This window comes from Dermacentor silvarum, unplaced genomic scaffold, assembly GCF_013339745.2.
Source record: "Dermacentor silvarum isolate Dsil-2018 unplaced genomic scaffold, BIME_Dsil_1.4 Seq304, whole genome shotgun sequence".
Lineage (NCBI taxonomy): Eukaryota > Metazoa > Arthropoda > Arachnida > Ixodida > Ixodidae > Dermacentor > Dermacentor silvarum.
Window position 1 is genome coordinate 18,254 of NW_023606019.1, and position 15,840 is coordinate 34,093.

The window sequence follows — 15,840 nt, forward strand, 5'->3', positions numbered from 1 at the left end:
AACTCGGGATCCGCGGCTCTTCGCTGACGTTTCGCCTGGGCATCGGAAGCCTTCACACTAGAATCGGCACGTCGACGACGAGCCTTTTCCCGAGCGAGTTCGCAGCGCCGTTGCTCAAACGCAGCCTGTTCCTCGGCGGAACGCACCACGCCCGGCCTTCCAACCCGGGCGCTTAAACTGATCTGAGGCGAGGCAATCCCGGCCGAGCGCGCTCCAACTCCCTTTCCTTCCCTTTCCCTCCCCGCGACACACCAAACAACCCTAATTGGTCGCACGCGTCACTTTCCCCGCACCTACTCTTCCTTCTTTCCTTCCTTCCTTCTCATTCTTCTTTCTTCTTTCTTTCTTTCTTTCTTCTTTCTTCTTTCTTTCTTCTTGTCCCTGGCTCATACACGCATATGCTATGCGGGTATGCGCCACACGTGCGTTTTTGCGTGACTACAACGCCACCAAACATGTGAGCCAATAGAAGCTCCGCTTGATAAGGTTGCTGCGGAAACAAGGATGATAATACTTGGGCTACCTCATTCCTCTATTGTTTCACGACATTCGTACTGTCGCGATCTCTCCGGTGTGCTCAATTAAAAATTAGAACTCCATTCATTATCAGCATCATAGCTACCGAAGCTTTATTGCAAAGCCATGTACCACAATTCAGGAACGAAGTAGCCTGCTGACTTCTACGTATTGAGTTATTTTCAACGTATATTCGGCAGAACGTCTAGCTTGTTTGAGAGCCTTTGAATCTGTAGTGCTGTCCATGCACGTCTCTCTACACCCTCTCTCTCTTCTTTCTATTCCCCTTCTCATTTTCCCTAGCACAAGGGAGCCAACCGGACTCTTTACTGGTTAACATCCCTGCCTTCCTTTTATCTCTCTCTTTTTATGTTCGGGAATTCAGGGGCTGTGTTCATGAATCTTCTCTTATGTAAAACCGTTTTCTCCCTGGCCAGCGATTCAGCCACTTTTGGTAACTTTGAGCCACTTTTGAGCCACACCTTGGTAAAGATCGTCGTAGCAGTAGCCATTAGCGGAAAGCCCTTACGTAGAAGTTCTGTGCATTGTATACTGGACATGGGGTACACAGAGGTGATCTTGCATCAATGCTATACTCGTACACTGACAGCATGACCGCTCCATAGGCTTACCATTTTGGAGGCGAGACAGTGCTACATGCTTCTGGCACAACAGCTTTATTGGCGTTCATTTGCAGCCTTCGGAAGTTTCACTGTCACGACAAACATTTGGTAATAAATATGTACAAGGGCGCTTATCTTCACACGCAATAATATATATATATATAAGTGTATGTATAAGGGTTCACTGAAATGTTCTCGTGGACACTGAAACCAAGTTCACCACGCGACTCTCTTCAGGGCGTCACAATGTTGTTCAGCTTGTCACCACTTTGTTCTGGTTTGTGTCAGCTCTGTGCGTGTGTTAGTGGCGTTTTGTGGACGGGCAAGCGCTGTGTACGCGTTAGTCCAAAATGCCTCGCTTTTCGTATTTCAGTTACAGCACGCCACATGTGGAGGGCATCTTAGGAACCAGTTCAGTAAACCCCAAGTCACTGGGATTCTCGCTCGCTCGCGACCGAGCCAGTGTAGACCAATGCGTCTGTAAAACACACAGTGTTTCACGAATGTGCCGCACACGCAGTCAGTTTCTGTTCTCACTTTTGAAGATCAGTCATTCATAAATTAGAATTCGTTGCAAAGTTCACAAAACAACTTTTTTTTCTTCAAAAGTTGACAAAAACCACTCGCGAATGCACGGACACGTCGGGTATATTCCACTACTCACTGACTTGCCGTTGCACATGAAACGGAAGGAACGGAGGATACGGAAACAAACACGGGGTATCGTGGGTTCCACTAGACTGAAAACTCTGTACATACAACGCGAGAGCAGTTCTTTTGAGTAAGCCTACACGTTTTCCAAGCACGCTGGAGATTAGTCCCATGGTTCGCCATACTTTTGCGAGGTGTCGTTTTCCGACCACGGATACGGCCTGTCACTTCTCGCGTAGTGAAAAATAGACTTTTACACCATTTGGCCGCCCAGTTCGTTGTTACAAAACGTTCCACTCTCCTGCATCACGCTGAGTGTTGGCTTCCGGCCTTATACGAGTGACGATGCCGGCCCGTTCCAAGCAAGAAGCTCGGTGTTATTCGTCAGGCCCTGTTTGGTTCTTGCGTTGTTTCTTTCCCGCTTCTGCAATCTTCCACGATAGTACCGCGGGACTAGACCGGGGTGTCCTTGCCGTTCAAACAACCTTCCGCCTTGAGAATAACTTTTTTGTCTGCGTCCGGCCTTCTGCGCGTTGTGGTCGATCAGCGGCTGCCAAGTTGATCCTACAGCACTATCACCATGCTTCGCTCACACCTCGGTACCTTCGTAGTTGCCCTCGCCGTACCCTTCGTCCGGAGAGTAACGGGTATCTACGCCGACTGCCACGCACGCCGCTACTGGAGGTGCGGCTACCGGGTTCCGCTTCCAAGACGAGGCTGCCGGTTCGACTACCCTCCACTGCGCAGCCGCCGCTGCTGCTGACGGTTCGGGCGGCGAGTAGAGGCCGTGTCTCTGTGGTGGTTCGGGTGGCTCTTCGAGGTACCGGTCGTGGAGCGCGTATTGGCCGTAGCAGGGGTCGGCTGGGTTAACGTAGCCGTTGCCCACGGGTCCGTACCCGTTCGGCTGCCTGGAATAGTCCAGTCCCGCGCCACTCTTGCCATGAACCAGGTCGGGCGTCGTCCGGTCGCCGGGGTCCGTGGGCGACTGCGCCGAGCCATCGTGGGGCGATCGCTGCTGCATGGCGGCCAGCTGTGCCGCCTTGGTGTCGCTTGGAGTTGCCACTTCGACCAGGTCTGCCTTGCGCGCCAGCTGCTTGAGCATGCCCGGAAACTTGGCCCTAGAGGCAGCCAGAGCCCGTTGCCGTGCCACGACGAAGCACAGTAGCAGGGCCAGTATGACCAGCGCCAGGAAGCTGGCCAGCACGATGACCACCTTGTGGGTCCTCGAGAGGCCGCTGGCAACCGGCGGCGCCTGCACCACGGCCAGCGTCGTATTGGCGGCCCGCAGGCCAGCGCGGTTCTCGGCCACGCAGATGTAGACGCCCGCGTCGTAGGGACCCGCGTGAGCCACGGACAGCCAGCTCAACTGGAACGGCCCGCTCTGCTCACGCTGCACTTGGAAGCGGGCCGAGTCCAAGTCTGGGCCCGCTTCGCCGTTCGTTGAGTTCCAGCGCCGGCACCCCAGTCGGCCGCCTCCCATCTGCACAAGGCAAGAAACGCAGATGATGATCAGGCACGACAAAAAGCAGTTCAGAATGTCCGATTTTTCTTAAAGATAAGAAAAGCAGAAGAAAAAAAACGATAAGTTTCATCTATATAACGTATTTTCCGGTACAGCACAATAGCGTTCGTGCAGATAAAACACAACGTGACACAAGGACAAAATGCTAAGGAAGAAGAAAGGCAACAAGTGTGACCGAGACAAATTGTTCTTTAAAAAAAACGCGCAGATCCTGCGCGCTGTGGAAATCGATGTTACGCGAAGCATTTTGCAGATGTACACTGACCATATCTAACTTCGCTTGGTGAACTGAAAATAATTACCAGATGGACCAAAATATCCGTGTAAGGCGAGGAATTCTCTTTGTCACGCAAGGGTTTGTTTGCTGACAGTAGCAAGGCGACCTTCAACGACGATGGCGTGCCGGTGACGGCATGACGAGTAATTTAATGTGCTCCGCCAAGGAAACTTCACAACCGGTCTAGTTACGCTCTGGGCCGATCCGGAAGGCGGTACAATGTGACGTAGCGACTCAGAGCTCTATATTTGAATCACTAGCGGAGGATGGAGGATACTGGCGCACTGTCACTTTTACAAGTAACTCGTTGGTAAGCGACGTGGCTCCTGTGAAGGGCAGTGGGAACGTCGACAATGGGTTCCATTCCGGCGTCAGTTGCGTAATGGAAGCTGCCGTGCGCGCAAGTGCCGTCACTTCTTCAAGCCAGTTGTTGCTACGCGACGTGACGGGTGCGCCAATATCAAAGTTGGGATTGTCACCATAGACGTACGCCATCGTCTGTCCCCTAATGGGCCTGGAGCGTCGGGCTATCGCACGGAGGGACACTAGTTTGAAGTCTAATACAGCTATTCTATAATTATCCATCATATTAGAGAGAAGCTTTTTTTTTTAATATGCCATAAACGACTAAAAATTGGGAGCCACTTAACTTACGGCTGCTTCACTCGCTGCTCGACTCACATAACGGCGATCGGTGCACCACTGCATTACTCGATTAGAAACACTCCGTTCCCCGCGCTACCATTAAAACCATTAAAAAACTGAAGTTAAATCTAATTCTTAGTTTCGCCGCACAAGTTCATTTATTCCGGCTAAAGTGATTATCCAGTGCGCACAACTTAAAGTCTCCTCTTTGAGCGTGGGCGACGGGCGTGCGTTAAACGTTTTATCGTTCCCATGTTTAATATCTTAAGGACTATATATATACATACACTGAGGGGGACAAAAGAACCTCTGAAAAGTAAAAGCGTGCTCCACTTATATGAAAAAAGGGAGAGGCAGAGAGATTTTTGTTTGCCTAGATTGCGCGCACTTATAACTTCCTTCGATTGTCAGCATTTTACTTTTACTTCGTGTCGACTTGATTTTTAAAAAAATGGCAATTGTGAATACGCGAATCTCACAACTGTCAGTTTAGAACGGAGCATAGCTTGCGCAAAAGAAAAGCGCCTAACGCGCTTTCTCTCATAGTAAAATACTTTTTGAAGGAGTAAGAAAAACAACAGCGCTGTGCTACCGGACTTTTATCTTCCGGTGAGCAAAAAGAAAGGTGGATGTAACCAGCACGTGAGGAGACTAAACGACAAGAGGGACTCGCTTCCTTTGCGTAGACTTCTTCGGGCAGCAGGATATGGCTGTCGCGAAAAAAAAAAATAGTAAACAAATTATGCAGAAACTCAACTAGAATTGTCTAAGTATGTGTAAGCATTCTGCCACTTGCTCATCCTCAATCTTCTCATACTTGATCCGACCAGTATAAACCCTTATCAACCCTTGCCGGTCGTTATCAACCTTATTAGACTCGATCCGACCGTTATCAACCCTTATCTGTTGTTATGAACCTTATCAGACTCGACCCGACCCTTATCAATCTTTATCGGTCGTTATTAACTTTTACCGCAATCGATCCGATCTTTATCAACTCTTTATGTCCTTATCAACCTTAACGGACATAATCCGACCCTTATCAACCTTAACGGTCGTTATCAACCCTAGCGGACTTGATCCGACTCTTACCAACCCTTATCGGTCCTTATCAACCTTATCAAACTTGCTCCAACCATTATAAGCCCATATCACTCTTTAGCACCTTTAACCATTATCAAGCCTGATGAGACCCATATAACCGCTCATCACTAATTATCCTTATCGCTCATTGACTATTTATCTGTCTGAGTTGCGCGACGCGAAGTGCATGAGCCCCCAGAGATCAGTGCCATTTCGGTCGGTGAAGGAATGACCCAACGGAAGTCGCATCCCGCGACCATCGAAACGCACCAGGGATGCGTTGACATTACCTTTTGGCAAAACCAAATTTTTCTGATGTCCACAAGGCTCTAAGTCGGCTCTACATGTGGTCCTAGAGATGGCTTTTATTCCACCGTCAGCAAATCTTTCAAGAAACCGTTCATAGACACTGTTTTCCTTTGACATTTGTTTTGTACCGCCGGTACAACACATTCGTGTGTTTCAGATATTTTCATCTTTTGCAAGCGTGGGTATTTAGCTGATGTTGGATGTCACTTATGCATAATTACTCCCATGTAATAAAGAAAAAAAGTGCGTGTTTATCTTAGTGGGTAAGACACTCAGCTTTTGAGTGTGGAGGCGTAGCTTCGAAAGTCACCGCCAGCGTGCACTCGTGTTTCGACCTTATACACTCACACAAAGCTTCGCTGTAAATAGTTCCAACTCGTTGAACCTGCTGCATTTCTTTTTCGTTGAACAGCTTGGCTAAAGTTAGCTGGTGCACTCTATATTTCTACGCTATCTGAAACTTTGATTTTTTAGCGTTCCAAAAAAATCGTTACATTTAGCCTTTAAAGTCGACCGTACTGTATACAGCTGTCGCTGTGAATGAAGCATGAAGGGAGGAAATGAACTGGGAGGAGACATTATGTCAACGCAGCCAGCGTGCGAACTCTCCGTGAAGTCACTGCCTTCAGTTTTTCTCTCGCAGTATCGGCCCAACACTTGACCCCTGAGACTCAACGTATTGGCCAAGAACTTTTGGTTCGCGTTAGTTCTTAATTGAGGCACACCAGTTCGGCTGTGCTACCGTAACTCTGCCTGCATAGCGGGAGCACTAAAACCTACCGCACGTTCCGACGTGACGATCACGTGTTGGGCAGATTCGTTTGGCTTCAATCGTGTTGAGCAATGCTCCATCCTATAGCTCGAATTCCTTCCTCCATGGGACGAAGCACGTACCTGAGCACGGCGGGTGGGTCGGCGCGCACGCGGCACACGAGCGTGGCGTTGCGCCCTTCCTGGACGCTGACCAGAGAGTCGGCGTGCACCTGTGGCGGGCAGGCGAACTGCTCGAGCGAGAGCTCGTCCCACGAGGCGGACTCGAGCCGCGGAGGCCCCGCGCAGCGAGGCGGCTCTCCCAGCGGGATGTTGCGGGTGCGCATCCATCGGCGCAGGCTGCTCAGCCGGCAGTCGCACTGCCACGGGTTGCCCTGCGGGACACAGGTCACTGATGTTAAAAAGATGCATCAAGGGCGGACTGACCAGGTCAAGACATAAATCTCTACTTGTGCAGGACATATAGCGTGGTGTAAACACAACATGCCGTGCGGTGCACTGGCGTTCCACGTATCGTTTTGACAGTCTTCCATCTTGGCACTACGGGACAACACTAGAAGCGAAGCTCCAAACTGTTTCGTCAATGACTTAATCGGTGGATATTCCGAAACTTGCTACTAGCCTCATAATTTCTACTATTGAGGGTACATGCCTTGAGCACTAACCAGATACAATTCCGTAATTGCAACATGTGTGCAGAATGCGTTAATTATGAAGTTAATTAGTGAAACTAAGGTGTGGTGGTGGTGTGTTGCAGCTACAGGCGGGTTTAGCCTGGCGATGGAGGTTGGCGATTGCTCCGTCTGAACGTCTCTTTCATTGTGACTGGGATATTCACCATCTGTCGAAGAGTTCAGTGTCTCTTAGAAATGTGAGAAGACGTGAAGCTTCCTTGCGGGCTATAGCAGCTCCTTCCAGAAACACATGGTATTGAAGACACGGATGTGGGAGCTAGGCCTTTCTCTTCAAAGTTCTCAAATAGAGCGGCCCTTTCACCTCGATAGCTTGGGCTCTACCACAGAAAGTGTTCGATGTAACTAAGGTGATCAAATATCTTATCGGTGATTATCACACAATAATGTCTCTGAATCTGGGGCAGCAAAAACTTATGATTTAGTCTCAAACCTTGTATTTTAATAGTTGGTGACAATTCGCTGAAACACCGTATTTGTATATAGTAATTATTTTCGGGGTTAAAGCCGCGGCTCGGCTAGGAGGAGTCGGTGGCAACCTAATAAAGCAGTAGCAAGTACACCGCTGCCCAACTCAAACATAATTTGTATAAGCAATCCAGCCAACTACATCCGCTCATTTCTGTGACGTCACGGTAGAGACGAACTACTTAGGATGTCGGCGTCCCTCGAGAGTCATGTGTTTTGGGGCACGGAGGCACAGATTGCAGATAGTAGCGTGGTTCTGTGGGTGTAGCTTGTACTGTATTTTTAGGTTCTTAGCTTGACAGCATCATCATCTGGCGCGGTTGCTTAGTAGCTTTGGCGTTATGCTGTGCTATGTCTACCAGACTGCTACGTCTACGACACCCCCTTCGTTCCGCTCGCGCCAGCCGCCAACGACGAACCCTTCCAACGCCCCCTCACTCTCTCCCCGTAGGCGGCTCCCGACAGACAGAGAGAGCAGGCGGCTCACAAACCGCAGCAGACGACTTCGGACCACGCTGCGCACAGGTCCCTCTCTCGATGATGAAATAAATTCCGTTCCTTGTTCCGAACGCCTTTAATTACGGCTACCGTGGACCTAACAGTGGCGACGAGGCAGTAGATTTAAAGCTCACGTTGACCTGTACCTGTGCTACGCAATGACAACGCACGCACGGGCCGACTACTGGAGTGTAATGGCGCACCGTGGTCATCGTGGTTTGGACGCCTCCAGGTTTACTTCGAGGCTAACATCATCGCGGACCATAACAAGAAGAGGGCACACCTGCTGACACTGTGCGGTGAGCTGACGGACAACACTGTCTGCGCCTCGGTGCAGCCAAGCAGCCCAGCTGAAGTGGCCTACGACGACATTGTTGCGGCGCTTCAGAAACACTGCGACCCGAGGCCATCCGAGGTCTTCAGCCGAGCTCGCTTCCAACAACGTGACCAGTTGGAGGGAGAGCCGGTAAGTGCATACGTCGCGGCGCTAAAGACCCTGGCTGTCGACTGTAACTTCCGGAAGCTACGCACAAGGGGTATTACACCAGCAGCTACCGGACAGCAGACGGCGTCAACAGCATCACCTGCCAAAGTAACAATGCTTCCCTTGGACAATACGTTGCGCGACTGATTGGTGTGCGGACTACGAGACGATCTCCTGCAACAGAGGCTGTTTTCTGAGAGTGACCTGACGTTCATAAAGGCCTACGACATCGTTGTTCAAGTGAAACGCGCTGTCCAACCGAAAAAAAAGAAGAAAAAAAACTATGGAGCCAGTTCCGCAGGCATAAAGGCACCAAGTACGTTGTGACCAGGCAAGTGCAGACAGATCTTCTAAGCTACAACGCTGCTGGCATGACGATGGGCAGCACAGCACCCAGTCATGCAAATACCAAGCAGAAAATGCAATTTCTGCCACAAGCGCGGTCATATTGACAAGGCCTCCAGCACGAAGAAGAAACAGGCGAATGGTCCATCACAGTGACGCAAAAACGTGAACGCCCCAATGACGATAACGTATGTTGGAACGCAGCATAGTCCACCGGCATCAACAGTGCTGTACGACTTACATAATGTCGTTTCTGAAGGCCAGACCTGTAACATTTGCCCTGCAACCTGCCTACAAGAGGGAGCTCGACAAACTGGAACAACAGGGTATTATTGAGCCCACGCAACATTCAGATTAGACCACACCACTGGTCGCAGTGAGGAAGAAAAAAAAAACGGAAGCCTGCGTCTTTACCTAACTTACCGGTTCACCATAGCTTGCCCACAAAATCGTCCCCGTACCCGCTGCCAACACCGCACGAAGTCTTCAATACACTACGTGGAGGAAATATTTTCAGCAACCTGGACCTAACCCGAGCGTACCAGCAGCTGAAGGTGAGCGAGAAAACTTCCCTTTTAAACCACTAGAGGACTGTACAGGGTTAAGTGACTACCATTTGGAGTAGCGGCAGCCCCACATATTATCTAAAAGTACATGGAATCCCAGCCTCAAGGAATCTCTGGTGTGTGCGTCTACTTGGACGATGCAATCATCAGTGGCGCAACCAGTCAGGAACAATACAGCTCACCTAGAGCTTGTTCTGGAAAGGCTTGCTAGCACGAACCTACACTTGAGCTTGGATAAGTGCTGCTACGCAGTGCCTCAAGTGAAATGTTTAGGGCACCTGATCGATGGCGAAGGCATTCATCCCACCAGCGACAAGGTGCGGGCCATCACGGAGGCACGCGCTCCAACCACCAAGCACGAGCTACAATCCTTTCTTGGGCTCCTAACTTTGTATGACCGGTTCCTAGAACACAGAGCAACGGTGGCCAACAGCCATTACAACATGCTGATAAACGACGTCCCCTGGATTTGCTCGTCACGCCATCAGAAAGCATTTGAATCCTTAAAGGAGCTGCTCCGAGACAGTGTAGTGCTCAGGCCCTATGACGAGACATTGCCCTTACTCTTGGTATGTGACGCGTCCCCCTATGGCGTGGCTGCATTTCTCTGATAAAGTGACGATCAAGGCAGAGAAGTAGCAATCACCTTCGCTTCCCGCAAGCTATCACCTGCAGAGCGCAATCATTCTCAGCTCGATCGCGAAGGACTGCCATCGTCTATGGTGCCACGTAGTTTTATCAGTACATCGCGTAAAGACGTGTGATCATTCTGACTGATTACAGGCCGCTTTTGGGCATCCTGGGGCCCCAGAAGCAGATTCCGTAGACACTATCGTCCCGTATGACCCGATGATTCACTAAGATGTCGGCGTATGACTACGACCTCATGTAACACCCCGGAAGCAAGCACCAAAACGCCGACGCGCTGAGCCGCCTACCCCTCAGCGAAACCATCGAGGACCCACCTCAAGTTGGCTGCGTGCTGATGTTTGAGGCGCTACAAAGGCCTCCGCTAACAACCGACATGGTCGCAACAGCGACACAAGATCACCCGACGTTGTCCAAGCTGTACAAAGCTCTACATGAAGGCAGCGTTCAAAAACTCAAAGAAGACAACTTCAACGCTTTTTGCAAGAGAGCTACGGATTTCAGCTGTCATCGCGGTTACATCACGCTCGGATCACGAGTTGTCATTCCAGGCCCACTTCGCCCACAAGTCACGGCTCTCATCCACACCGGACATAGAGGCGTTGTCGCAATGAAGAAGTGCGCCCGCAGCTACATGTGGTAACGGGGGAATAGACAAGGATATCGAGACATTTTGCGGCAGAGGGCACAGCTTGCCCTACCAATCAACGCGCTCTGCCACGAGTCCCAGTTTCGGATCAGGAAAGACCGAGCACACCTCGCCACACCCTGGACCTTGCTATCGCAGGCCCAATGGACGGGCCCACATTTTCTTGTGCCTGTGGACGCCCACTGTAAATGGGTTGAAGTTCGTCATATGAACAAAACAACATCGTCGATGCCTTCGTTCGTTGTTTGCAACTTTCAGACTGCCCCACAAAGTGGTATCAGACAACAGAGCCGCATTCGTGTCGGCAGAAATCCAGAAATTCTACAGTGATAACGGCATCACGGCGGTACATCTGCTCCGTACAACTCAGTCACAAACGGACAGGCCGGACGCTACATGGGAGAGCTAAAACATGCTCTTGCAAGAGACCCTACAGGATCAGTAAAGCAGCGCATTGCACGCTTTCTGTTCAAACAGCACACAACCGTACAGAATACGATGGGCCAGACCCCCGCAAAGCTCATGTTCTCCCGCGTGCTGTGAGCACACATCTCGGCTGTTCTGCAAGAACCACCTTTAAAGGCCGCACGAGAAATCCAAGACGCTCCGCGCTGCCAGAAACTCCAGAAAGGACAGCAAGTGTTTGCCCGCCAGTTTCGACGAAATCTCGAGTGGGTCCCTGCCACTGTGAAGAAACGCATCGGCCTGAGATCTTGGCTGGTCGACGTCAACGGGACAGTTACCCGCCGACACCCCAATCAGCTTGTGCAGCTTGCAACCGACCTCAGGCTTCTTTCAACATGGCTTGGATATTATCAAAGGAACATGACACTTTGAACGGACACTCCCGACGCAGCCACTGGCTCCGGCGGAAAAGAACCAGCCACAAGTGCGCTTCAGACAACATGGCGCCCGCCCAGTGATAGTCTAGTCGACGCGACATCGATGCCTTCCGGACCGATACCAAACGCTAAACTAAGGGGGGAGGAATTGCTATGTCTACGAGACTGCTACGTCTACGAGAACCCCTTTGTGCCGCTCACACAGCCGCCAACGACGCAACCTTCTATTCCCCTCACTCTCTCCCTGTCGACGGCTCCCGACAGACAGGCAGAGCACGCGATTCACAAAACAACAGGAGACAACTTTGGACCGCGCTGCGCGCAAGTGCCTCTCACGATGATGAAATAAAGTATGTTCCTTGTTCCGAGCGCCCTTTATTACGGCTACCGCGGACATAACACGCTGCTAAGCACGAGGTTGCGAGATCGAATCCCGCCCGCGGCAGCCGCATTTCAATGGGGGCGATATGCAAAAAACGTCCGTGTGCCGTGCGTTGGGTGCACGTTCAAGATTCCCAGGTGGTATAAATTAATCCGGAGTCCCCTACTACGGCGTGCCTCATAATCAGATCGTAGTTTTGGCACGTAAAACGCCAGAATTGAAGAAAATAGAACAGTTTTATTTGTTGTGGCCTCCGAAATTCACGAAAAGACGCCATCCCTCTCAGAGCTTGTGTAAGCGCAAATGTGCACCACTTTACAGAAATCACCGTGCACGAAGAGAGAAATTGCAGGGCGGCGTGTAAGGGTCTATGACGCGTGTTTAGATAGCATAAATAGCTTGGAGCCACTCTCAAATGCATCGCTATATGTGCAAGGCACGAATGTGTTTCCTCCTTCATTGAAAACACCCCGTATATAGTATACCTGCAGATGTAACGTCGAGAGCCTTGGAAGAGGCGACACCGCTTGCGCCGGCAGCGTAGTGAGTCGATTGTTGTCGAGCAGCAGGAACTCGAGCGCCGGCAGCCCGTCGAGTGCGCCGGGCTCGATGGAGCGCAGCTGGCACCGCGACAGGTGCAGGTACGTCAGGTGCTGGAGGCCCACGAAGCTGGCGTTCTCGAGCTGCGCGATCGGGTTGCCGCTGAGCTGCAGCCGTCGCAGGTGGGGCACCCCCCGCAGCGGGGCGCTGGGCACGGCCGTGAGCAGGTTCCAGCTGAGGTCCAGCTCGACCAGGTTGGTGAGCTGCTGGAAGGCGTCCCGTGCCACTCGCCCCAGCCGGCACTGGGATAGGAACACGCGCTGGAGGTTGACCAGGCCGCGCTCCTGGAACGTGCGGCCGGGCAGCGAGTGGAAGTTGTTCCGCTCCAGGTGGATTACCTGCGGTATGGCCCCAACAGCGGTTGTTAAGGCGAAAGCCTTAGATGGCTCACGGGTCAAACATTTAACCATCCGGAAATGTCAATGGCACCAAAATTGACGGTGTCACCATGCCACATGTATACCGCCACGTGTTGGTGGCACCATATGGGTCGTGGGTTCGAGTGCCTTAATAAACTGTACCTTCATTAAGACACGACCTTTGGTGGGAGTCGAACCAACGACGTTTGGTGGCAGAAAACAAGTAATAGGAAGTAACAACGCGTTCGAATGGGAATGTCAAGTTATTTAATTAATGTTCGTGAGCACGCAGGCATTTTCGCCTTCATCTTCTTGCGACTGTCAACTTTTTTACGGGAGCATGGCTAGATGGCCAACGAGCATGAACGTGCACGATTTCGGAAAGCAAGAAAGGATAGAGAGGAAGGAAGAAGAAAAAAAAAGCAATGGAGAAATAAAGAAAACGGGATGAAGGAACGAAGAAAAGAAAGTAAACTTTAAGGTTGAACGTCTCTAAACTCCACATGTGGGCTATGTGGGACGTCACATCGGAGGGCTGTGGGTTAATTTTGGCCATCTGGGGTTCTGTAACGTAAACAAGCGTTCTTGCTTTTCGCTCCCACGGAAATGCGGCTGCCGTGGTCGGGAATCGAACCGACGACCTCGTGCTCAGCATCAAAACTCCATAGCCACCGGGGCGAATAAAGAACGAAAGAAAGAAAAATAAATAACGAAGGAAGGCGGGAAGGAAAGAGAAAGCGAAAAAGACAGGCAGAAAACGAAAGGCGGGGGTTTAAAGAGGAATAAACAGTGAATGAAAAGTAGAGAATAAAAAGAAAGAGAGAGAACAAGACGGGATTGTTATAAAGAATTTCTCGGAAATAGGTCAGGAAATTTTAAAACTAAAATTGAACGCAAGCGTAATAGGTATAACGTGCCTCGATGGAAGGCTACGGAGTGTGAAGAAGCGTTCAAATTACTGAAAGGCAGCGCGATATCACGAAAACAGTCTTACTTGCATGAGTGCACGCATGGTCCGCAATTGCTGTACAGCCGATATAGGCTTCTATCTGACGAGGTCGGAGCGGCACAGCTTAGGCGCGCTTAAAGCGTATGCGCACTATACATTTACTTCGTCTCGATGATATAAATTATGGTATGCAGTGCCCTTATTTGATTACTTCATACTTTCAGCTCGTTTTTGGTGTGTTCTCGCTCAACCTGTGATTAAAGTGCAACACCGGGCTCTTGGAAATAAAGACTTCCAATGTAAACACAGGCCACCTGCACTATTTTAGAGTATTATTCGAAAAAATTCCGGGAAGAGAGCAATGGATCCATTACAGGCATAGGTAACTGTACAAGTTTGATATAGAGGTTTTAAGCAAGAGAGAAAAGATTAAGGAGAAGTAGGCAAAATGCTAGAATGAAAAGAATGTATAGATTATCTGAGTAGCTCAAACAGCCTATAGGTGAATATTTGTCACCGCTTCGTTTCGAAGGGGATGCCAATAAATCATCATAATCATTATTGAATGAAGGAATACCTTCGAGTCGAGGATTGTTTGATAGTACCGGGGTTAGACTTTGACGGCTAAAGTGTTCAATCTGTTATAAGTCATCCTCAGCGTTATTGCTGAAAATATATCTTTATAATCCTTGTACATGTAGTTACCTATGCTTGTAACGGATCCGGTTCTATAAATCTATTCTCTGCTTTCTTTATTTCTTTTTTCCGGAGGTCCCCTTACAGCCTTGCGCACTGGCACCTCCTTCTGTGTCTTCACTTACGTATTACACATTAGTAACTTAAACGCGATTCTAGGTGTGTTCCAATACTCGCCTTAGACGGCTAAATCGACAGCTAAGTGGACGGCGGCCATCTTAAGTCCCGTTCCAATTCTCACGAAGATGTCAAAGTAGACATCATCGCGAAGACAGCATCGAAGTCAAGAACGATGCAGGCTACTTTCCTGTCTAAGCAAGATGGCGACGAGCAGGGCGCTTAGAAACTCGACGGGAACGTCGTCTGCGCACACAAAAACGTAGACACGCTTTTCTATACCCTGTAATGTAAGTCACATCAGGTTTTTCATAGGTTCACAGGCAAAAATACTTCAAATGCAGAACCAATATGTGCTTTTCTCAACTTTCTTTTTGTCGCCGCGAGGTGGCGTCACGTCGCAGAAGCGCCCTCCAGACAGCTCGAAACGCGTTCCATTATTTGTCCTCGAAGCTGTCTTGGCTGTCTTCGTAGACGTCAAAGTAGACTGTCTACGATGATGGAAAGAATTGGAACACAACCTCTGATTCGGATTTGCGACAAGTGACTGTACAGGCGCCTATACTGACCTGTAGCCCCGGGGGCAGACCCACGGGCACGGAGAAGAGACCCTGGCTGACGCACTCGGCGGTGTGCTTGCCGCCTTTCCACTTGCAGGTGCAAGCGCTGGGACAGTGGCCCGAGGAGGAGGAGGAGGAAGAGGACGACGACGAGGTGGCCGCGCCGCTGCCCGAAGGCGACTCGAGACCCGCGGCTGCCGCGGCGCAGAGCAGCAGCGCCAGCGCTGCACACCACATGGCTGCTGCCGGAGGCATCACGTGCGGCACGGACTCGCTCGTGGTAAGCACTGTCCTCGTTCCACCGTCATCGTAGCACTCCCGCCGCACTGACGACACACCTGCACAACAGCGACGACACCGACGAACGTTTAGTCTCTCCTGGATGCACAACTTACGGAATCATCATCATCATCATCATCATCATCATCATCATCATCATCATCATCCTATATTAACAGCGGAGCTGTTTAAGCCGGGCCTAATGTGTCTGCTGAATCCGAAAATGTGGGCCGATCCTGGCGGCAGTGCAGAAAGGTTCCAAGGGCATACCCCTGTGAACTAGCGAAGCTGAGCCTGGCTAAGTTTAGC

General features: G+C 50.5%; 1 protein-coding gene across 1 annotated transcript; it reads right to left on the bottom strand.

Moving 5' to 3' along the window:
- Nucleotides 1–1,177: 1,177 nt before the first annotated feature.
- On the bottom strand, nt 1,178–15,584 carry LOC119434883 (leucine-rich repeat-containing protein 24-like). Its single transcript, XM_037701924.2, is given in 5 exon segments — nt 1,178–3,239; nt 3,242–3,270; nt 6,521–6,771; nt 12,457–12,909; nt 15,262–15,584. Coding segments are annotated over 5 exon segments (1,839 nt in total). The 5' UTR covers nt 15,508–15,584; the 3' UTR covers nt 1,178–2,379.
- Between the last annotated feature and the right edge of the window lie 256 nt (nt 15,585–15,840).